The following is a 24701-nucleotide window of genomic DNA, read 5'->3' as shown; positions in this document are numbered from 1 at the left end:
ATGTATTATACCTAGCCTGGCTTTCCTCCTTAAGAAACAACATGTGCATTTGTGTTTTCCACTCAAAATAAGCTGTGTGATTTCCGCAACCCCATGTGAATCAGTTGCTACCAATCAATTGCACTTTTTGTTCTTGGGAAATCACTTTTTACATTTGATCTGAAAAGGAAGTATGATTGAATATGGGTACTGTATTCCAAAATTCCATCTCTATTATCTGGTGTTTGGTTATTGTAAATTCAGAAAATTAAGCCTTAATTTTTCCAAGAGAAGATTTGTACCTAATTGTTGGAACTAAAATGTCTCTATAAGATTTTAATCTATAATGAGCAGAGTTAACATTCCTAATTGTGCCTTATGATGCAATGTGACAAATTCTGCATGACGAAATTTTCTTTTGTGAGCGTATGTTTCACTTTTTTCACATTGATTACTTTTTTTCCTATGTTGTATAGGGAATGACCCTGCATAAAAAGGCGGCTGAAGATAGACTTGCTAGTACAGGTTCAGGGCAGTCATTTCTGGCTAGGCAAAGACAAGCAACCAGCACAAGAAGATCTTATCCAGGCCATGTTCAACCAGCCACAGCAAGGTAGACACGTCTTGCCATCAGAATTAAACACCTGCATTCAAAGCATACTTCTGTTACATATGACAACATTTCAGGAAATTCAGCCAGCTTATTTTTTGTCTCTTTTATGTTGATATTCTTTCTCATTTGAGGACTTTTTCTCTCCTGTATCTATATTTTAGTTTCTTGGTTCTTTATTTTGTAGTCCTTTCGGTTCCTTTTAATGTGCCAAAAATTTTTAAATGCCCAATTAAAAGTGTTGTATAATAGTGTAGTACTTTTCTTTGTATGAAAATGTCCTTTCCCCAATGGTGTAGGCTTTGTAATGAATTAGATTTTCTGCCAATAATTGATATACAATTTATATTCTTTATTGTGCCTCTGTGTTACCATGCTTTATAAGAATGTCTTTGTTTAAAGGGAATTAATCTTTTTATGATGTATTATTCTGTGTTTTCAGTTTTCCAAATGCACTTCAAATAACTTGCATATTTACTATATAAAATGGTTGGCAAGTGCACTTTTTGCAAAGACATAAATACATTGGCAGAGGTGCTAATCAGATGTTACCTAAGGCACCTGATAGATTTATTTAGAGGGAAAAAATGAGTTTTCCACATTGTTTTATAGGAAATTAAATTTGTCCGAAGATTTGGAAACTATTTTTAAAACATACATAAAATTTCATTATTTCTTGCTATCTTGTTTGCTGACAGAAGATAAATGCATTGGTTAGGTTATTTGGGGGGAAATTACAGAAGAAAAAAAATCAGGCAGTGCATTAATTTTTTTCTTGTTTTGGAATATCCTAGTAACTGAACATCAAATTCTAGCAATGTGGCTGACATTTATAGCTTCAATTGCCCTCCACATCTAAAGGATTTATTTTTCATGTACTTACAAGTAATAGGTAGCCTTACCTTTGGGACAATTTCCTTGTTGACTTGCATCTCATTTTACTTACTCTTCAATATAAACCCTTCAGTTTCTCAGTAATTCCTAAACCTGACATCCTAGTATCAGTCATTAAGATCAATAAGTAACTTCTTGTATGTGATGTTACAACAGGTCTCTTAACATTTTTTCTTAATTCTATGTCCTAGTCCAAGACTTTGCTACTGAATAGATTCTCTTGGGTATTTGGTTGCCTCAAAGTTCTTAGATTTGTTGACAGATTGTAAACCATGTTTATTTACATTGATGAATGGCTGTCAAGTAATAATGATTGTAAAGCACTTTGTATAAAAGGTGCTATATAAATGTGAAATATTATTCATTTGAAAATGAAATGCCTCTGCCTGACTTTCCATAGTGACTTAAGAATTTGGTCCCAAATTATATTTAAGTTCCCCTCCAGCCTTTTTCTTGCATCATAGCCAATTTTTTTTTAAAGCAAAAAGTTATTGAAATTAGGTTGATTGGTTGGTTTTGGTTTTAGATAGGTCATCTAATAAGATTTTATTTCATGTACTTGCTATTTGGAAGTTCAGGTTTCATTTAGTCCTGTATATTAAATATAAATGAATAACACTAAATCAAGCTACGTTAATTAAGGATTTTCAGAAACTATATTTAGGTGTTTGACTTTAAATCCTTACTTTTTTTTTAATAAGAAAATTGACCTAAAAATTAGTAGTGTTTTCATTTGTCCTCAGAAACTGTACTTGAAGAAAGGTATTAAGAGCATACACAGAAATGACTTCATGCATTGTGCTAATTTTTTACATTCAGTACAGAAGTCTGAGCGCAGTGTGAATGCTTCTGCCTGATAAGACTGTAAAGCAGGAAGATTTTCTAATAACAGAAAGAACCACATGAGTAGAATGCATTGTGGGGCTTCAGGAGGCTAAGCAGACCTCATCAAAATAGTTTTAACGATAAAAGATTAAAAACTAGTTAAAATGGTTCTACCCCTGCCCCCTTATTTCACAAATAGCATAAGCATTTGGCTGTTTTAAAACAGGACATGAACACTAACTTTGGTAACATTAAAATTATTTGGGAATTATACTACCTGCAGAATAATATAGATAAAAATAAGAGTCTATGAGCTATTCATTAAATGGACTATATCCTATGAGATGAGAAGTTTTAATTTTAGTTCTCTATTTACTGCCCCAGTCCTGGTCTACCTGCGTACCTACCTACTCAGATATATTTCTCTAAATGGGAGGAAAAGGTGCCAGGCTTTTAGAAACAAGTTTGACTTATTTTTCTATGGCATCTGTTGCATGCTATTATTTTGGTGTTTACAGTCATAACTTTCACTCTCCTTTACTGTACCTTTATAGTTTAGTATGTTACTTTCATTACATAGAAGAAATTATATTTCTAAACATTCTGATGCTTTTTCAAAATGCAGGAATAAAACTTAGCTGTAGCAGTGACAACCCTGTTTCCCTTGCCCAGCTTTGGACAGGATTTAGAAATTGCTATTTCTCCAGGAGTGATTAATAATTTCTCAGGTGGTTTGTGATGATGCATGCATGGTCTCTCTGGAAGTTGAAAGCCATTGGGCGCTTTATTTAGATGTGAGCTATACAATGCTATATTTTTACAAACTCCTTGTATACAGTAGCTTCATGAAGCCACAGTTCGCGTGGACAGTGGAGCTAGCCCTGGCCTCAGCAATGGAGTAAGTACAGTGTTACTGCATTAGGTTGGGGTGACCCATCCCCGCAGTGTTGAATTCTTATCAACAAAAAGCTTATTTTCTCTTTTCCTTCTAACCAGGGTAAGAAAATACAAAGTAAATAACTAAAGAATATGAAAGAATAACATTTATGTTCTGCGGTGTATATTTACAAAGTTTGTAATAAAAAAAAAAATCCAACAAATATCATAGTTTACCACATAGAAAAAGAATAAATAATACAACTGTACATATCTTAAAAGAGCTTCAAAAACTCAATCATACCTTTTTATCATTTGTCTAATTATTTGATAATAACCAAGAAAAAGAAGTCCCTAAATTAAAGGACCCATGTTCCAGAATTGATTAAGATTGAATTATTTGTTTGATAGCCCTAGCCTGGTAAAATTGGCTTGTGGGATGTGAGATGATTAGATTTTAATACAATAATTTTGTTGAAGTTTTATTGTTTTGTGTTTATAGTAAAAGTTCAGTTGTACAAAATTAAGCTAGATGTTCTCCAGTCAGAAATATTGGCTTTTCTATCTCATTAGTCCCTGCACAGGCATGAAAATCCACACTGTGCAATAAGTGACTGCTCAGTGAAAGATGAGTTAGGCTGAAGAAAAGGTAATTTTATTAGCTACTTTATTCACATCTCCTTTTCAGTAGCAGCTTTGTTTATTTTTGTTAGCTAATGATAAATATTTTTGAGTGTCTCTTGCTCTCAGACAAGCATTCATCTTTTCAAGATAACACCATGTTAAAAATTTGACAAAGTCTCTCCCAGTATGAGAAGTATCTTAAAACAAAAATCTAAATTTTTAAAATTATCTTAACTCTCTGCACTTAATTTCCAATTGTCTAGATCTCAGGCTTTGGAGTGTTACAGTTATCCCCAGTTGGAACATGTGAGATTATCTGAAAAAGCATCCACAACCCACAGCTAGTGTCAACCTAGGTAGTTTACAGCCCTGTGGATAAGAACAACCGTGATCCTAAAATGAGAGGAAAGTGCTTGGTGTCTTGCTTTTTGCTAACTACAGAATAACATTAAGACAAAATGCTTTTTGTTTTCTTTTCATTAAACTATAGAAGGAAACTTTGACTTCTTAGCCTTGTATTATGAAGGGATTCTCATCAAGTTGACGTAGCATTATACTTCTTCAAAGTCAAGCCAGTGTGAAACCCTGAAGTAGATGAAGGAGTGTATTAAACAAAAGAAATGGGGTATCAGAGTCTGAAAATTATTTTAGTGTGCTTTTTATTTTCCCTTTTTATAAGTTAAGGGGATTTCCAATCAATAATGATAATCTCTTTTTCTATAGTCCCAACTGTCGAAACAGCAGCTTATTTTGGTAGTTGTACAACCCAGTTTCATTACATTTAGAAAGGGCTTTCAGAGCTTATTCTTTGTAACTATAATGATTTTAATATTTTATACCATGAAGTTTTTATATGAGGAAGGCTATTCTCAATGTATCTGTCATCCAATTTTTACTTTATCTATAAAGCATATTTAAATAATAATTGGTGTATGTTCCTTTTATTGAAAATTTTGAAAAATGTTTTATTGTCCAGTTTAAGCACAATAATTTTATTCTAAAGTTTTATAGTAAAAACTGTTCATTTCTCAGAAACCCAAGAAACAAAATAATTTGCTACTGACACAGCTAATTTCCGCCCTTCCCTATTCCCTAAAATCACAGAAGTATTAATATTTAGCTTCCTTTTTATAAAATGAAGGACAGCACAAATGTGATGACATCCATCTCTTTTAAATCATTGATTATGTTCTTAGGAAGAATGAATGTATGATTATGTTGTTGTTAAATAGGCTTTTATCAATCCAATCCAACTCACATGTGTTATCTATGAATATAAAAACTTAACGAAGTTTATTTAATGTTATCTTGAACTATACTTGGATTCTTCACATTGCACTTAAATTGATAGAGAAAGGAACATTAGTTTATTTGAGAAACAAGAGACCTGAACCTAATTATGGCAAGTATATGAGTTTTGACAATTGTAGGGGGTCTATGCATGTTTCCTAACAATTATGTGATGTCTCTCTTCGTTATTTTTCTGTTTTCCAGTAATATTCTATAAGATAGGTTTGTATGCTGTATTTATAAATGAGCATTAAAATCTGAGAAAATAACAGAAGGCTGTTAAGGCAAATCCATTCCTAGAAATTAGAATGGATTATGGGGACAAGAAATGGCCTCATTGTAAACAAATAACCAAGCAGATGGAAGTACTAATACAATTTAAAATAACACTGTCTTAATAAGTGTTCCTAAAGTGATAGTTTACATAAAATCTTCTGACTTTCTTAACATGATCATTAAATAAAGAAGAGTAGACAAAAATATAATTTATTTTCTAACTGTCCTTCCCTTCAGTGGGCATTAACTGGGCATACAATATTCACTATACGTTTATCAGTGGAGGGAAAAGCATCTATTTTCATTCTGAAACTGTTACCCATTTCTAAATCTAAGATAGTGACTTGAAGCCATTAAGGATACTATGATTTGATAAGATGAGAAGAAATCTGTGGTGGCTGAAAATTCCTACTGACTTCTCTAGATCTGCTGCTTTATCTAGTTTATATACCTTAGGCTCAATTTTATGTTTCTCCCTAATTAGACATAATAGCCTCCCAACAAAATTTTGTTTAAATTGAAGGCAAGAGTAGAGATTTAAAAAAATATATTCAAGAGAGTCTTTATGTACCTGATAAATTACCCCTAGGCTCAGAATTAGATCGTTAAGAGTCTTGAAGATAAGTCATGAGAAAAAGTATCCATAGCCTCAAACTTCCAGGCCCATAGGGCTATCAAATATCCTGAATTATATCTACTCAGAGCTTAAAGGAAGAATTAACTATCATGACAAAAGTAATCTCAAAGTGAGAAAAGGGAAACTACCAAAGCATGTGTTGCTTTAATGTATGTGGGGGGGACTTCTGAGCAGGTGTTACCACTTAAGAGATCTCGAAGTTGACAAAGGAAAATAATTAGTTTAGCAATTATATTGCTAAAATTAATAAAAGGGATGCGTGTTTATTCTTGTTGTACTTGGCAACCTATGGGCAGTGATTACTGTATATACATTCTATAGTGTGTTTATGTCACTATTAGAGGTGAGTGTCTTAATATTTACTGTTATGTCTAATCATTATGTATTATTTATACTTTACTGCAAGACTCACAGCACTTTACTAATATTAGGTAATTATTTTTCTTCTACTTTTCTGTGGCATTTTTGATTTGTATGTTTTACAAAAACTAGGGGTTTTTTTTCCCTTTTTTGGAGCACTCACTAAGAAAAGTGTAAAAGATCACCCAAAGAAATGGGCTCTGTACTCTTCCTGAAATGTCTAAAGTGGGGTCTGAAAACCTAAGTCTAGAGATCTATTTGAAGCGGGATTGGGGCTACTAGGCATCAATTACATTTTATATTTCACATTAATAAGACTTTTATAAGTCAATACTCATGAAGCCAAGTTCTCTCAAATGCCAACACACTTGCAACTTTTTGTCTTCTGGAGTTGCGTTAATAAAAAGTAAACAATCTTCTAGTTAGAACATGTTCTAACCTTTGGTTTGCCTCTCTCCTAAAATACAAACCTATCAATTGCCCTTCACTTTCTTTCATAGTTTCTTCATCATTGCCTAGACCCAAGGACAGGAGAAAGAAAGCCAAGTTCCAGGAGCTCTGAAGTCAGAGAATCTGCGAAATGGTGGGGGTTAGCTGATGGGAAAAGGCAGACACTACAGATGGCAGAATGCTACAGAAATATTCTTCGTTCTGCTCTAACATGTGCTTAATGAACTTGGCTATTAAGTTCAAATACAGCAAAGTTTTCAGCTTGTTCTGTTGAGAGGTGTCTTTAAGAGTTAGGACTCTTCCATTTGTAACTGAAATATTTGTTGTTAGGTAAACACTGACACATGATTACTGCCAAAGAATAGGGAGATTTACTCATAAGAACAGTCTCTTAGAGTTTTGTTTTGTGCTTTTACATGAGAGAAATATAGTGTGAAAAGTTTCTGTAGTGTTTTCTTCTTCATTCTGCTGATGCTCTGCTGTTCTGGTGATGCTCTTTGCTTAAGTCACCTAGAAGAGAGTAACACTGAAATAGAGAAGTCTAGACCCTGACCTTTGAGGGAAGATTTGCTTTTGTCCCCCTAAAGTAAAAAGTTAAAAATGAAATACACTCATACACACACAGACAAAATACAATGTTTTGAATATCTACTAATTATTGATTAAGTTCCCTTCTAAATGTCTTTATCATCTAGTCAGTGGCTTTTTGCTAATTTAGATAAGAGTAGATTCTAGACCTACATTGTCCAATTTGTTAGCCACTGGCCACATGGTGATTTAAATTATAATTATTAAAATTAAAACTTTGGTTCTTCAGTCACCTAGCCACATTTCCAGTGCTTAGTGCCACACATGGATAGTGGTTACCTTATTGGACAGCATAAATACAGAACATTTCCATCATTGCAGAAAATGCTTTTTTACAGTGCTATAATGCCCAAATAGAAAGATAAAATAAAAGTATTCAATTAACTTATAATAACTCTTAGCTTTCTTCAACTATGGCAGTAAAATCTGTTTTTCTTATAAAAATTAACACCAGCCCTTTTTAAAGACTTCGGAAAAATCAAAACCCCATTCCTTGAAACTAGTTTTCAATATATTTTTAAACAGGTTTTCAGCACTTTACTTTTCAAGTGATATAATTAAATCATTTCATAAATCATAACAGTCTCTTCAGGCTTTTCTCCCCTTTTTTGTAGTCTTTCAAATTGATGATACATAGTTTCTAATACATATAGAGCAGAAACCAGTGAATTCTTAATTTATTTACAAATAAATATTGTTAAACATTTATCCTTATCTTCCATTATTTTTAAAAATATATGTGGATCTAATGAAAGTGGCGGCAAAAGTTTGTTTATGTCCCTTTAAACATTTCTCCCTAACATCACATTTGATTATCTACTCCCTAAAGGCACATCATGATCCAAATTATCTTTTTGGTTTTCCTCATAGTGTTTCTTGCTCTTAATAACTTAGATTATGAATCAAGTTCAATTTCATGTATAAAGCAAGCATTTTATTCTAGTGACTTAAACATTTTTAGTATCATTTTACTTCTTAACATAACGAAAAGGATGTATATGGCTGCATCTTTGAATTTTTTAATGAAAATAAGGGACTAATCATAATTGTTTTGAGTCAGCTTGGTGCTTAGTTAGAACTATCCTGTTAGAAAGTCTTGATGCTTTCCTCTTCCTTTTTAAATATTTTAAATCAGGCAACAGACTCAATCCAGTAGTGTCAAATTCCAAGCAAATTATGAAATTCTTATTGCTCAAGTACAGATGGATAAATGGTGTGATTTGAGGTGGTTTTTTTTTTTTTTTTTTTTTAATTGTTGGCCTAATTTAGTGTGTGTACTACATAGACTCATGTTAAGGGAAATTTTCATTATGCTTGAAGTAAATAGTATTTTAGTATAAATACAGAAAATGACTGTACACAAATGCCAATCAATGATTTGAGGCCTTGAGCCTTTCATTTTTTAATAGCCTTAGTTATTTAAAATTTAGTTGCACTAAAATGTCATTGCTGTCACTAACTTTGCTGTGTACAGGTTATGTGTAATTCAGAATGCTTTGCACTTAGAAGAATAATTTCTAGGTTTATCTTGTTTTGCAGTTTTCATGTTTTGACAATTGCCCCACCATTTATAACACCCAATTTTTGGTTGTGTAATGAGTGGTAAAATTCAAACATATCTAATAATTTAATAATTTGCCTTATTTTGAGTAATAAATTCTATCAAAGATTTGAGGTTAGAAAAAGGCTTTTTTTTCCTATAGTATTTTTTAAACTTTTCAGATGAGCTGGAAAACACCTTAGTACATTGGAGTTGGAGTTGTATTGATTACAGTCCCAGCTCTAAAGCCTTATACTCATGTCTTAAGTATTATTGATTTTTCTATGAATTGTTGTTAGTTTCCTATTTGGCATCATAGTTATCCATCTTGCAGTTTAGCTTTTGCAAAAAGGGTATTACTAGGTATATTCTTATTTCTGGTTGACTATTGAATTTATAATTTGACAACTTCATTCTTTGTCACTATAATCCAAAAATGAAATAAATCCACATAGGACTCTAAATTTCTCAGTTCACAAATGGAATCAATACAGATATAGCAACATTGTACATAATGGCATCCAAGGAGTTTTCCATGTGTTTACCAAGTTTACCAACCATTTACTGTATATTAGATCGGTGGGTTTTCTCACTGTTTTTCTGAGGTGACTGACTCGTTAGCCTCAGTAAGAAATTTTCATTAAAATCACAACATAAAGTCCAATAAACCACTAGAAGACAGATTTTTAATTTTTTTGAAATCTTATATTGTATTTCCTTTTGATATCACTTATTCGTTTTAATTTTATGACTGCCAACTTGTTATGGTATTAATTATATGTATATGTTTATATGTATGCATATAATATATGTATATGTATATGAAGAATAAAGTTAAGATTTGGTCAAACTATATTTTCCCATTCAAGTACAAAAATGTTTTCAAGGCTGCAAAAAGTGTACAGTTGTTAAACAAGTTGTAAATAAAGACTTGTATAAAAATTCAGTGTAGATTTTTTTTTTTAAAGATTTTATTTATTTATTTGACAGAGACACAGCGAGAGAGGGAACACACCGGGGGAGTGGGAGAGGGATAAGCAGGCTCCCCGCGGAGCAGGGAGTCCGATGCAGGGCTCCATCCCAGGACCCTGGGATCATGAACGGAGCCGAAGGCAGACGCTTAACGACTGAGCCACCCAGGCGCCCCTGAGGGTAGATTTTTTTTTTCCTGCCCTTGAACCATGACCAACACATATTTAATAATTGTCTAATATTATTCATCCACTTGCCTTTGGCACTTGCCATATTGTCCTATCAATTTAAAGATTATGCCACTGATTTATTATTAAATCAGGAATATTCCTTGAGGTTTTTTTTCCAGTACCTATCATAGACTGTTTTGATTCAGGCTGGTACTCAATAGTTATAAGCTGATGGTCCAAAGTTCTTAAGCGATAAAAGCTAAACCTGGCTTCTCCCTTCTTAGAGTTATCATGTGAACACTGTCAGTCTTACTGCAGACAGTACAGCAAGAACCAATGGCAAGGTAATTGCATTCTTTAACAATGTAAAGCATTATTGTTGGAGCATCCTATTTAGGTGATTAGAGCCCCTTTTCCTGCCTTGTACACCCTTAAAATTTACCCTTTTCCCCATCTCCACCCTAAACATTATTGAAATATGACATCTTCCGTATCAGGTAAAGTGGCAATAGCAGTGTGGAAATTGATTACATTAAAATAATCAGCTAAGTAATTTCAAAGTGAAGTTAGCACCATAAAAAAGAAAAAACTAGCTCTGTAGTCAAAATAGTGCCCATTTTACTGTCAGATAAATATAAGTTTTCTTCACTCATTACCATGGAGATACCATATTAATTTAGCATTTATTGAGTGTCCCTCCTGGGTATTTAATATTGAAGCAAAGGAGAAGGGTAGGTTGAATCACAAAAAATAAACCAAAAAAATGTTTTTGCCTTTAAAGATTTGGTCAAATGAAGCACAACACAGAAAAGTTCCCAAATAGAACTGTCACTCAGGTGAAAGCGTACCAGTTTGCCTAAAATACATTTATGTACTATTCAGGTTATGGCTGCATCACAAACTACTCCAAACCTTAATGGCTTTAAACAGTATAATATCTCTCTTGCATCTGAAGACACTGGGCTTCTCTCAGTAGGGACCCCTCATTCAGTCACAGTTAGATGGTGGCTGGGACTAGAGTCATCTGAAGGCTTTCTCTTGCACGTCTGATACCTAGACTGATAGGCAGATGGAAGACCTGAGGGCTGACCAGGCAACTCTGCACACAACATCCTGACATGACTCAGGCTATGGAGTCTCAGGCTAGATGAACCTACCACACACAGCTAGCTTCCTCAGAGCAAGTTCTTAGAGACCCAGGTGAAAACTTCAAAGCTTCTTAGGACCTAGCCTCGGAAACTACACAGCATCACGTTTATTTGTCAAAATTGTCACAGACTAGAGCAGGTTCAAGGGGCTGACCAAATACACTCTGCTGCTCAGTGGAGGAACGACCAAGTTACCCTAGCTGCTGCTATTCTGCACTCAAGCAGAAGGAAGACTTCTATGAAGATCCTACCTCTGAAGCCAAAAATCTTTCCCTGTTTGCCAATCCCTGTGCCAAGCACAATCACAGTGGTACATAACTTCAGCATGAGCAAGACCTGAGGTAGGTACATAGAACTCCAGTAAGTTTAAAGCCACGGATGTGCTCATATTTCTTTTATCTAATTGTATATAAGATGGGCTGAATGTTTCTACACTTTGATAGTTAATTTCTAGGACTATGTTTTAAGGAAATTGTTGAGAATATAAATGTCTATGTGTCTATATTCCTAGCCAAAGTCCTCTGCACAATATATGCCTTCTAAAAGACAAGTTTCCAGAGATACCCATCCCTTGAATTTTCAGTTTTTCCCCTTAAATGAATCATTCCCATTAACATACAAACATGCTGTTATTTCTCATATCTTCTCTCCTTATTAATGAATTATTGTTAATTTTTAACAATATTTTAAGTGCACAGTTTGATAATTTTTTACATATATACACATGATGAATCCATCACAGTAATCAAAATGAGCTTATCTATCACCCCAAAAAGTGTTTTTATTTAGGCCCCTTGGTAATCCCTCCAAGTCCTCCTAGGTCCCCTGTACCCATCTCTATCTCTAGACAACAATTTACCTGCTTGCTGTCACTATAGATTATTTTGCGTAGTCTATACTTCTATGCAAATGGAATCCCATAAGATGTACTCATTTTTTTCTGGCTTTTACTCAGCATGATTTGAGATTTCTTTGTATTGTGTATCCATAATCATCCTTCTCTATTACTAAATAGTATTCCACTGTATGAGTATTCCATAATGTTTTTATTCATTCACCTATTGGTGGACATTTGAGTTGCTTCCAGTTTGGGACTATTGCAAATAAAGCTATTATGAAATGTTTCTTCACAAACCTTTGTATGGACATGTGCTTTCATTTCTCTATTAGAGTGGAATGGCTGGGTCATATGGTAGGTATGTACTTAATTTTTTAAAACTACCAAACTGGGGGTGCCTGGATGGCTCAGATGGTTGAGAGTGTGCCTTCGACTCAGGTCGTGATCTCCAGGTCCTGGGATCAAGCCCCGTGTCGGGCTCCCAGATTGTAGGGCAGTCTGCTTCTCCCTCTCCCTCTGCCTTTCCCCCTGCCTTTGTTCTCTCTCTCTCAATAAATTTTAAAAATCTTTAAAAAAAAATAAAACTACCAAACTGTACTATAAAGGCATTGTATATATTTCCATTAGCAGTGAATGAGAGATCCACTTCCTCTACATCTTTGCCAATACTTGGGTCTTTCTTTTTGATTCTAGTCATCCCAGTGGGTGTAAGTAGTATCTCATTGTGGTTTTGTTTTGTTTTGTTTTAATTTTAGCCATTATAATAGGTATATAATAGTATTTCATGGCGTTAATTTATATTTTCTTACGAACTCATAAAAACCATTTCATTTTCTTATTTGCCACACATCTTTTTAGATAAAATGTTCAAATTATTTTCCAAGTTTTTATTGGATTTTATTTTATTAAATTTCAAAAATTCTTCATATGTTCTAGATTTAAGTCCTTTATGGAATAATTGATTGGTAAATATTTCCTCCCAGCCTGTTGCTGGGTTTTTCATTCTCTTAGTGGTATCTTTCAAAGTGCAGAATTTCTTATTTTCATGAAGTATAATTTTATCAATTTTTTTCTTTAATGTATTATGTCTTTTGGTGTGTAAGATTTCCTCCAATGTATTTTAGAAGTTTCATAGTTTTAGATACTACATGTTATGTTTATTATCCATTTTGACTTAATTGTTGTATACACTGAAGTGCAATGTATGGATTTAAGTTCCCTCTCTTTGGAAGGGGTGCAGAAGCATATAGAACTGCTCAGGACCGGGGCGCCTGGGTGGCTCAGTCGTTAAGCATCTGCCTTTGACTCAGGTCATGATCCCAGGGTCCTGGGATTGAGCCCTGCATCAGGCTCTTTGCTCCGCGGGAAGCCTGCTTCTCCCTCTCCCGCTCCCCCTGCTTGTGTTCCTTCTCTCACTGTGTCTCTCTCTGTCAAATAAATAAAAATCTTAAAACCAATTAATTAACTTTAAAAAAAGAACTACTCAGGACCATTTGTTGGGAAGACTATCCTTTCTCTACTGAATTGCATTTTGCACCTTTGTTAGAAATCAATTGTCTAGAGTGCCTGGGTGGTTCGGTTGGCTAAGCAACTGCCTTCGGCTCAGGTCATGATCCTGGAATCCCAGGTTCAAGTTCCGCGTCGGACTCCCTTCTCAGCAGGGAGTCTGCTTCTCTCTCTGACCCCTCTCTCATGTTCTCTCTCAAATACATAAAATCTTAAAAGAAATCAATTGTCTAAATATATGTGAGTTTTATTTCTGGATTTCTATTGTTACATTCTTCTCTAGATACCAGTAATATCCTATCTTGATAACTGTGGATTTATAAGAAGTGTTGAAGTCACATAGTATAAGCTCTCCATCTTTTTTCTTTTACAAAGTTGATTTGGCTATTTAGGTTCTTTTCATTACCTGCCATATGAATTTTAGAATCCGCTCATTAATTTCTACAAAACAAAGCCTGCTGAGATTTTGACTGGGATTGCATTGAATCTATAGATCAGTTTTGGAGAATTGACATCTTTATATTGAGTTTTTGATCCGTTTATTTAGGTCTTCTTTCATTTCTCTCATCAGTGTTTTGTAGTTTTCAATGTACCAGTCTTTGGTATCTTGTCAGATTTATTCTAAATATTTCCTGATTTTTGATGCCGTTACAAAGGGTATTGCTTTACCATTTTGATTTCCAGTTGTTCTGTGCTACCACATAGAGATACATTAGCCCAACTTTTGGTTTACTTAATTTTCTCTATTTTTTTTTGTTTTTGTTTTTATTTCATTAATTTCTGTTCTGATCTTTATTATTTCCTTTCTTCAGTTTACTTTGGTTTTTCATTTGCTCTTTTGTCTAGTTTCTTAAGGTAGAAGCTGAGGTTATTGGTTTGAAACCTTTCTCATTTCTTAATATAGGTCTTCAGTGTTAAAAATTTCCTTCTTGGGCGCCTGGGTGGCTCAGTTGGTTAAGCGACTGCCTTCGGCTCAGGTCATGATCCTGGAGTCCCGGGATCGAGTCCCGCATCGGGCTCCCTGCTCGGCAGGGAGTCTGCTTCTCCCTCTGACCCTCCCCCCTCTCATGCTCTCTGTCTCTCATTCTCTCTCTCTCAAATAAATAAATAAAATCTTTAAAAAAAAAATTTCCTTCTCACTACTACTTTAGCTGAATCCTACAGATTTTTATATACTATGGTTTCACTTTTCATCCAGTTCAGAATATTTTCTGTTTATTTTGATTTAACTTTGACCCATGGGTTATTTAAAAATGTGTTATTTGGTTTCCAAACATTTGAGGTTTTCCAAGAATCTTTCTGTTAGTGATTTCTAGCTTAATTCCATCATGGTTAGAGAACATGCTTTATATGACATGAATCTTTTTAAATTTACTGGGACTTGTTTTATGACCTAGAATAATGTCTATCTTGGTAAGTTTTCTGTGTGCACTTGAAAAGGATGTGTATTCTGTTGCTGTTGGGTGGAATGTTCTAGAAATGTTGATTAGATGAGGTTAGTTGAGAGAGAGTGTTCTTCAAGTCTTCTATAGCATAACTGATTTTTCTGTCTATTTTTGTATGAGTTTTTGAGGGAAAAGTGTTGAAATCCCACTATATTTATGGATATGTCTCTGTAGTTCTATCAGTTTTTGCTTTATCTATTTTGAAGCTGTTATCAGGAAAATAAATACTTTGGATTGTTATGTCTTTTTTAATTAACCAACCCATTCATTATGAAATAACCCTCGTCATCTTTACTAATTTTCTGTGATCTCAAATTTACTTTGTTATTATTATAGACATTCCACCTTTCTCTTAATTATTGTTAATATTATATATATTTTTGGAGCTCCTAGGTGGCTCAGTCAGTTAAGCATCTGCCTGTGGCTCAGGTCATGATCCCAGGGTCCTGGGATCAAGCCCTGCATTGGGCTCCTTGCCCAGTATGCATTCTCTCTCTCTCTCTCTCTCAAATAAATAAAATCTTTACAATACATATATCGTTTTAAAAATATTTTTAAGTAAGCTCTATGCCCAACATGGGGCTTGAACTCACAACGCCCAGATCAAAAGTCACATGTTTTACCAACTGAGCCAGCCAAGTGCCCCAGTATATCTTTTTAATTTTTGTACTTTTTATCACCTTTCTACTTTTAACTTACTTGTGACTTCATATTTAGTTTCTTATAGAAAACATATAGTTGGGTCTTCTTTTTTTTTTTTTAAGATTTATTTTAGAGAGAGAGCCTACAAGCTGGGGGAGGGGCAGAGGCAGAGGGAGAGGGAGAGAATCTCAAGCAGACTCCTGCTGAGTGCAGAGCCTGTTGCAGGGCTGGATCTCACAACCCTGAGATCATGACTTGAGTCAAAATCAAAAATCAGATACTCAACCCACTGAGCCATGCAGACACCCCTGGGTCTTCCTTTTATATCCAGCCTGACAGTCTCTGCTTTCTGATTGTGTGTTTAAGCCATTTACATTTAATATGATTATTTATTTGGTTAGGTTGCAATCTACCTTCTTGCTGTTTGTCTTCTATTTGTTCTGTCTGTTCTTTGTTCCATTTCTTTTTCTGCCTTCTTTTGGAATAATTGAGTATTTTTTATTCCATTTTATCTCCTTTGATGACTTAATTGTTGTAATTTTTTGTGTTATGTTAGTGGCTGCTTTAGGATTTATAGTGTACTTCTTAACACAGTTTAATTTCAAGTGATATTACACTCCTTCAAGTGTAGCATAAGAACCTTCAACAGTATACTTCCATTTCATCCTTCCCAGCCGTTATGCTACTAGATTTTAATTCTACATTTGTTGTAAGTCCACAATACATTGTTGTTTTTGCTTTAAGCAGCAAATTATCTTTTAAAGAGGATTGTATAATAAGAAAAAGGGGTCTTTATATTTTCCAATACAGTTAAAATTTGTGGTGTCCCCCTTTCTTTTGGGTAGACCCAAAATGCTGTTTTAAATCATTTCCTTCTGCTTGACAAATGTCCATCAACATTTCTTGTACTGAAAGGCTACTGATGATTAATGCTTTCAGCTTTTGTATATCTGAAGAAGTCTAACTTGCTGCCATTTTTTCATGAAATTTTCAATGGTTTTTTTTTTTTCAGTTTAAAGAAGTTGTTCCACTTTACTTGCAATTTTTCTATGTTAGTTACCAATTACTACATAACAAATTAACCCAAATTATTAAAGGCTGCATAAAACAACAGACATTATCTGACAGTTTCTGTGGTTCAGGAATGCAGGTGCAGCTTAGTGGAGGCTTCTGGCCAAGGTTTCTCACAAGGTTGCAGTCCAGGTATGTGCTGGGGCTCTAGTTATCTTAAAGGTGGACTGGGGGACAATCTACTTTCCAGTTTACTCACATAGCTGTTAGCAGGCTTTAGGTCTTGTTTGCTCTTGGCCAGAGACATTAGTTTCTTGCCACATGTTTTCCGTAGCACAGCTCACAGCATGGCAGTTTGTCTTCCTCAGAATGAGGGCTCTGACAGACTTATAAAGGTGTGGGGAGGGAGGTAAACATGTTGGAAGTCACAGTCTTATAATCTACAAGCTTTCTTTTTTTTTTCTTTTTTAAATTTATTTGAGAGAGCGCATGCGCACACAAGAGTGCACAAACAGAGGGAGAAGGAAGAAGCAGACTCCCCGCTGAGCAGGGATTTCCCAAGGCAGGGCTCAATCCCAAAATCCCGGGATCATGACCTGAGCTGAAGGCAGCGGCTCAACCAACTGAGCCACCCAGGTGCCCCTACAGTTTTGTAATCTGATGGGACATCCATCCCATCCTTCTGCCATAATTATTCATAAGAAGCTAGTCATGAGGTCTAGCCCACATTCAAAGGGAAGGGATTATACAAGGGCCTAAACGCAAGGTTGGGTTATTAGGGGCTGTCTTAGAGGCTACCTGCGGCAGCTTCCAGTAAGAATCTGGTGTCATGCAGGATGCCTGGGTAGCTCAGTCATTAAATGTCCGCCTTTGGCTCAGGTCATGATCACAGGGTCCTGGGATCAAGTCCTGCATCATCCAGCTCCTTGCTCAGTGGAGAGCCTGCTTTTCCCTCTGCTTGCCACTCCCCCTGCTTGTGCTCTTCTCCCCCCGCCCAACAAATAAAGAAATAAAATCTTAAAAAAAAAAAAAAAAAAAGAATCTGCCATCATCTGTTTGTTCTGTAAGTAGTGTATCTTCTTATTCTGGCTGGTTTTCTTTCAAAGATTCTATTTATTTATTAGAGAGAGAGCACAAGTGGGGGGAGGGGCAGAGGGAGAGGGAGAAGCAGACTCCCGCTGATCAGGGAGCCCTACGCCGGACTCGGTCACAGGACGCTGGGCTCTATCTCACCACTTTCACTATTCCCACCCTAGTCTAAGTCACTATCTTTCCTGGATTACTGCAGTAGCCCTTGTCTCTGGTCTTCCCTGCTTCTACTTTGCCCTTCCATGCTACTGTATTTTGAATGGATGAAAGACAATCCATTCCCAACACAGAAGACAGTGACCTGTAGAAGCATAAGTTATGTCACTCCACTACTCAAAATCCTCCAGTGACTTCCCATCTCACTGGAGAGTAAAAGCCAAAATTCTACAAGGCCCTATATCTGCTCTGCCTTAACTCTCTGACCTCATCACCTAGTACCCTACCCTTGAATCACTCCATTGCACCCACACTTGCCTCCGAGATCATGAACACTTTCCTCAGTGTCTACAGATATTTACATTGATGCACTCTTTTATCACCCTCAAATCTGTATTCAAATGTCACATACAAAATGAGGGCTTCCCAATCAACATCAGTAGTAACCCACTTCTGCTGACAGTTTCTACCTCTCTTTCCTGCCTAGTGTCAGTAGTATTTGTCACTATCAATCTTCAGTTAATATTACATGTTTATCTTCTTTGTCTGCCTCACTAGAGTGAAAGCACCATAAGAGCAGAGGTTTTTTTGTTGTTGATTTCTTTTCATTGCTGTTGAGAACAGTAACTGGTCCACAATGGTCAAAAATGAATGCTTATTGGATCATGTTTATTAATATGAAGATAGTTATTGAATGAAATATAACAGTGAAAAATTATAAATGTGAAATGTCCAACAATGGATAAATGATTGAGTACTACATACAGTATCTAAAAGAAGTATCATGCAGTCATTAAAAACTGTTTCTATGGAAGAAACCAGCCTACAGATTATATTTGGCAATATATTTTAACAGTTGTTTCCAGAATGTTCAGACGGAAGATGCCTTGATAAAACTGAAGTTGTCTTTCTTCTCTCAAAATTTCACAAAGCCCTTATAGAAAGGTGAGTTACAGCTTTCTTTAGTCACAGAAAATTATTTTTTACTTTGTTTTTCTTTTATGTAATCTCTACACCCGATGTGGGGCTTGAACTCATGACCCCCAGACCAAGAGTCTCATGCTCTCCTGACTGAGCCAGACAGGCGCCTCCAGAAAATTGTTTTTAATGCAGCATAGTTTTTATGTAATTTTCTATAAAAACATAGTTATAACAATACACATCGTATTCTTGCTGAGGATTTTGGTTGTTTCCAGTTTGTGGCTATTGTAGACAATGTTGTTGCTAACATTGTTCATGCCTTCTGATGCATGGGAGTACACATTTCTTTGGGGTATGTACCAAAGAATAGAATTACTGGGTTATAAGAATATGTATCTTCAACTTTCCTATATAATGCCAACCTATTTTCCAAATTAGTCATTTGGAATTGTTGAATTTTTTCATTCTTTCCAGTCTAGTGGGTGGATAGTGATATATAAAAATGTTTTAAATTTGCATTTTCCTGGGCACCTGGGTGGCTCAGTCGGTTAAGCATCTGCCTTTGGCTCAGGTCATGATCCCAGAGTCCTGGGATCAAGTCCCGCATTGGACTCCCTGCTCAGCGGGGAGGCCTACTTCTCCCTCTCCCTCTGCCTGCCACTCTGCCTACTTATGTTCTCTATCTCTCCGTCAAATAAATAAATAAAATCTTTTTTAAAAATTTGCATTTTCCTGATTATTAATATGATTGACCACCTTGTCTTATATTTATTTGACATTTGGGTTTGCTCTTTTGTGCAGAATCAGTTCAGATCAATTTTCTATTTAAGGTTATCTGTATTTTTATTTGTTGGATTACAATACCTATTTTGGATTTAAGCCCTCTGTGATTTCTTTTACTCCCTTAATGGTATATTTTGATGAAGATGAAGTTCTTAATTTTAACATAATCAGGTTTATTCTTTTTTCTTATATTATTATGATGTTATATATTGTTTAAGAAATTTTTCCTGACCCTAAAGTCTGAAGATTTCCTTCTATTTGTCATCTAAGGCCTTTATCTCTGGCCTCTCACATTGAAGTCTATATAGTGTGAAGTAGGGATACAGGTTGTTGTTTTTTTTTCTTTCTGTATAGATGCCTAATTGTCCCAGCACCATGATTCAGAACAATCTCCTTTTCCCACTCCTTGCAGTGCAGGCTTTGTCAAATCTCAAGTATCCATATATATTCATCGATCTGTTTGTGAGTTCCCTACTGTATTCATTATTTTATTCATCTATTTGTGTACCAATATCACATTCTTAATTGCTTCAGCTAAATTATTAAAATAATAGAAGTTAGTAAAATGACAGGATATAAAAGGTAATTCTTCTGTATACCAGAAACAGAAAAGACAACTCTAAATTCAACAAATTACAGAGAAATTATAAAACTTTCAAAGAAGCAATAGAACTTCATGAGAGACCTAAAAACCTAAATAAACCAAGATATATCAAGTTCAAAGGTTGGAGATTTAATACAGTTGTCATTATCCCAAAATTGATCTATAGATCTATAGATTTATTACAATCCCAATCAACCTGTCAATGAGATGGTGGTTTGCTTATTTGCTCTTAAAAAAAATTTTTTTTAAATATTTATTTGAGAGAGTTCAAGAATGTCTGTTAGGGGAGGGACAGAGGGAAAGAATCTCAAGCAGGCTCCCCACTGAGCGGGAAGTCCAATATGGGGCTCCATCTCATGACCCATGAGATCACAACCTGAGCTGAAACCAAGAGTCAGAGGCTTAACCGACTGAGCCACCCAGGTGCCCCATTTGTTTGCTTTTTAGTTTGACAAATTGACAAACTGTCAGATGGAAAAGTCAGAGATGCAGGAAGCAAATACATTTATCCTTCCCCTGGGAAACATAAGGACTTTAAGAGAGTCTGTTGACCCCTTAACCAACTTTTATGCTACTACTTGCATGGATTTTAATTCCATACACTTGTAAACTGCAGAAGACATTAATACTATGATTTTATATCATCAATTATCATTTAGGTTTACCCACATACTTAACCATTTTCTTTGATCTTTCCTTCCTGCATCTCTGATTTTTCCATCTGAGGATATTTTACTTCTGTCTAAAGTACGTGCTTTGGAAGATCCTTCTTTTTAGGGTGTGCCAGCATCAAACCATTTAGTGTTTGTTTATTTGGAAATGTTCTTATTTTGCCTTCTTGAAGACTATTCTTACTGGATATAGAACTCTCTGTTAGCAGGTGTTTTCTTTCAGCACTTTCAGGATATCCTTCCACAGACTTGTGCCCGGGGCTCCCTTAATAATTGGGCCCCACTCCATCATTTCCTTTCTGTCTTGCATGACTGTCTCTGGGCTAGGCTGGGTGCAGCCACAAGTGGTCCTTTCTTGGTGGTGGGGCAAAGCAGCCAAAAGACAAACACAGGCTCCGAGTTCTGGCAACCAAGATTAATCAGTTATCATCTACTTTATCCCTCTTATCCCTCCACCCCCATTCTCCTCCTCTCTCTAGCTCAGAGGTTCCAGGTACCAGCTCCGGAAGTGCAATCAATGTCCTGAAGGTATCATCCTTTCTGATTGTAGCTGAGAGAGAAAATGATGAAGACTAAAGAGCACTGGGGGGAGTTGAAATCTCAGGCATTTAACACAATCCCTAGGCACCTAATAACTATCAAACTTCTGGGGAAATCTCTGGAAGAGTGCAATCAAATTAGTAGCATCATGTAGTTAATAATAGCTATATCAATGAAAACCTCATATCAGTAATTCCTAAAAACAAAAAATTAATTGATGATGAATTATACTCATGAAAGAGGTAAATTTTTTGATATTTAAAATATTTATCAGGGCGCCTGGGTGGCTCAGTCATTAAGCATCTGCCTTTGGCTCAGGTCATGATCCCAGGGCCCTGGGATCGAGATCCACATCGGGCTCCCTGCGGGAAGCCTGCTTCGCCCTCTCCCCCTGCTTGTGTTTCCTCTCTCGCTGTGTCTCTCTCTGTCAACTAAATCAATAAAATCTTAAAATAAATAAATAAATAAAATATTTATCAACAAAGCCGTTAAAAATTGATGAACAATTTGCACTACAACTTCTATCACTTGGTAAGTAGTTTTATTTATACACACATTGTGATTTATTTATATTTTTAAAAGTAATATATTAAGAATCTTTTTTGATTGCTTGATTTACATATTTAACATGACCGTACTGGTTGCTAATCAGCCCTGCCTAGGCCTGTCTCCCCAGCAGTTGTGGCACCTTAATATCCTCAGAAGACCTGATGACAAAGTAGCAGGCTGCACCATGGACTGACTACAGCAGAGATTCTCAACCTGGGCTGCATGTTAGAGTTACATGGGGGAGCTCTTAAAATACACTGCTGCCAAGGTCTCACTCTAAACCAGTGAAATTAGAATCTCTGGTGGTAGGAGAAAAGTTCCTCAAAAAATTAGACATGGAATTACCATATGATCAAGCACTTGTCCCACTTCTGGGTTTACATCCAAAAGAAGTGGATGCAGGGATCCTAACAGATATTTCATTATTCATAACAGCCAAAAGGTGGAAATTACCCAGGTGTTCATTAACAGACGGATAACAAAATGTGTTTATACATACCGATGGAATATTATTCAGCCTTTAAAAAGGCTATTCTGACACATGCTACAACATGGAGGAACCTGGAGGACATTATGTGAAGCAAAATAAGCCAATTACAAAAGGACAAATACTGTATGATTCCACTTCTATGGGGTACCTAAAGTAGTCAAATTCAGAGAGACAGAAAGTAGAATCTGGTTAGTAGGGGCTAATGCCACTGAACAATACACTTAAAAATTATTAAAAAGATAAATTATATGTTATGACTATATTACCACACACACACACACACACACACACACACCTCAAATTCTTACCATGGCCTCTGGCTTTTTCTTTAACCTTATCACCTACCAATTCCTTCCCCTCATTCACAGGACTTCAGTGATATTGGCATCCTTGCTGTACAAAAACACACCGAGTATGCACTCCCTGTCTGCGCTACATGGCATGCATTTTCCTCTTTCAGGTCTTTGCTCAAACAGCCCCCAGAGGGGCACGTGGGTGGCTCAGTCGGTTAAGCGTCCTACTCTTGATTTTGGCTCAGGTCATGATCTCAGGGCTGTGAGATGGAGCCCCACATGGGGCTTCCCATTGGGCATGGAGACTACTTAAGATTCTCTCCCTCTCTGCCCTTCACCCCCCTCCCTTTCTTAAAAAAAAGTTTGAATATGTTCATTAATAAATTAATAGAAATGGATGCATAACGTTCAAACCAGTAGAGAAGAAGGAACAGACAAAATTCGGTCAGGGCTGAAAAGGAGCACAGAAAGAAAGAACAAGAAAACATTACACAAAAAACACAAAACAGGGCGCCTGGGTGGCTCAGTTGGTTAAGCGACTGCCTTCAGCTCAGGTCATGATCCCAGGGTCCTGGGATCGAGTCCCGCATCAGGCTCCCTGCTCTGCGGGGAGCCTGCTTCTCCCTCTCCCACTCCCCCTGCTTGTGTTCCCTCTCTCGCTGTGTCTCTCTCTGTCAAATAAATAAATAAAATCTTTAAAAAAAAAAAAAAAACACAAAACAAAATGGCATGAATAAGACTGACCATATCAGCTGGAACTATATATGTGAAAGGGTTAAACCCAGTCTCAGCTCTCTCTCTCTGCCCCTCCCTGCCTCCCACCCCTGCATTCACACTCTCCCTCTCTAATAATAATGATAAAAAAAAGTAAAAACAAATAGCCCCCAGAAAAGCCTTCCTAACTAAGCGAAAAATAATTCTCCCTCACCCTTCTGAGTTCTTGGCTAAGACCGTTGCAATAAAAGATTAGAGAAAAACAGATTTATTAACATGTATGCCTCACATACACATGGAAGATACGTAGGAAAAAAGTAATTCACTGAGGTTGCTTAGAATTCAGGCTTAAATACCATCTTAATAGGGAAAGGGAAGTGGGAATGTAGGCCTCTCCAGAGAATAAATTTTTAGGAAAGATGAATGGGCCCTTAGAAGAGTAGATGGGAGATAGGACAGTTTGACAAAATTTGTCAGGAATGGGGTTTATGACAATTGAGTTTCTTGCAGAGGATCTGTCTTTAGGCAGATGAAGGGAGCTCAGATAAAGCTTCTTCCTTCATTTACTGTTTTTCAAGTGCCTACACCTCAAAAATGATCAGTATACCAAAGCAGCATATTTTGGAATGGCATGTCCTGAATACCTACATATTTTAGGGTGACATATTCTGTTGCCCTTCATTACAATGTAAACTTCGTGACTACAGAGACTATTTTACACTGCTGTGAGCAAGCTACATAACAGGTAGTAAACAGTTGTTAAATGAATGTTTGCCTTTTCTGTATCATACACACAGTATTTGTATAATTAGGATTTTAATTTCGAAAGACAAAAACCCTGTATTAAATTCTGAGGCATAAACTCATCATCCAAAAGAAAAATGTGCACAAGAAACATAAAGGCTCTTAAAAGGTTAATATGGAGCACTGGAGGCCAGTTCCCTAGACAGGGGCGAGCGAGAGGAGCTGGGTCTTCAGCTGTGGGCCACCTGCCCTTATGCACTGCTTCTAAGACACTGTCCGAGAGAAGAGAGAACCATCTCCATAGCGAGGGGATCTAAAAACCAACACGTTCCCAAGTATCAACTACAAGCATTCGGAAAGGCCCACACACGGGATGACTGCGGGAAATCTGGAGACCTTAGGGAGAGTAGCGTTCCTCACGCATGGCCAGGAGCCTATCTCAGACCTCCAGGGCTGGGGCCCCGCC

General features: G+C 36.1%; 1 protein-coding gene across 7 annotated transcripts in view; it reads left to right on the top strand.

Moving 5' to 3' along the window:
- The window catches only part of HOOK3 (hook microtubule tethering protein 3), a 111994-nt gene extending 102103 nt beyond the window's left edge, over positions 1–9891 (top strand). For 3 of the 7 annotated variants that reach the window (XM_035003919.1, XM_035003917.1, XM_035003918.1), the window contains one exon: positions 6872–9891. In XM_035003919.1, the coding sequence (XP_034859810.1) occupies positions 6872–7042 (171 nt within the window). In that variant the 3' untranslated portion in view covers positions 7043–9891. Of the gene's footprint in view, positions 1–455 lie in introns of all 7 variants that reach the window. The other 4 variants (XM_035003921.1, XM_035003920.1, XM_035003924.1 and 1 more) reach the window with 2 other exon arrangements.
- The last annotated feature ends 14810 nt before the right edge of the window (positions 9892–24701 follow it).

The sequence above is a fragment of the Mirounga leonina genome, unplaced genomic scaffold (assembly GCF_011800145.1).
Source record: "Mirounga leonina isolate KUSES-001 unplaced genomic scaffold, KU_Mleo_1.0 Mir_128, whole genome shotgun sequence".
Classification (NCBI taxonomy): domain Eukaryota; kingdom Metazoa; phylum Chordata; class Mammalia; order Carnivora; family Phocidae; genus Mirounga; species Mirounga leonina.
The sequence above is the reverse complement of the archived record's forward strand: the minus strand, read 5'-3'. Positions and strand labels throughout refer to the sequence as shown.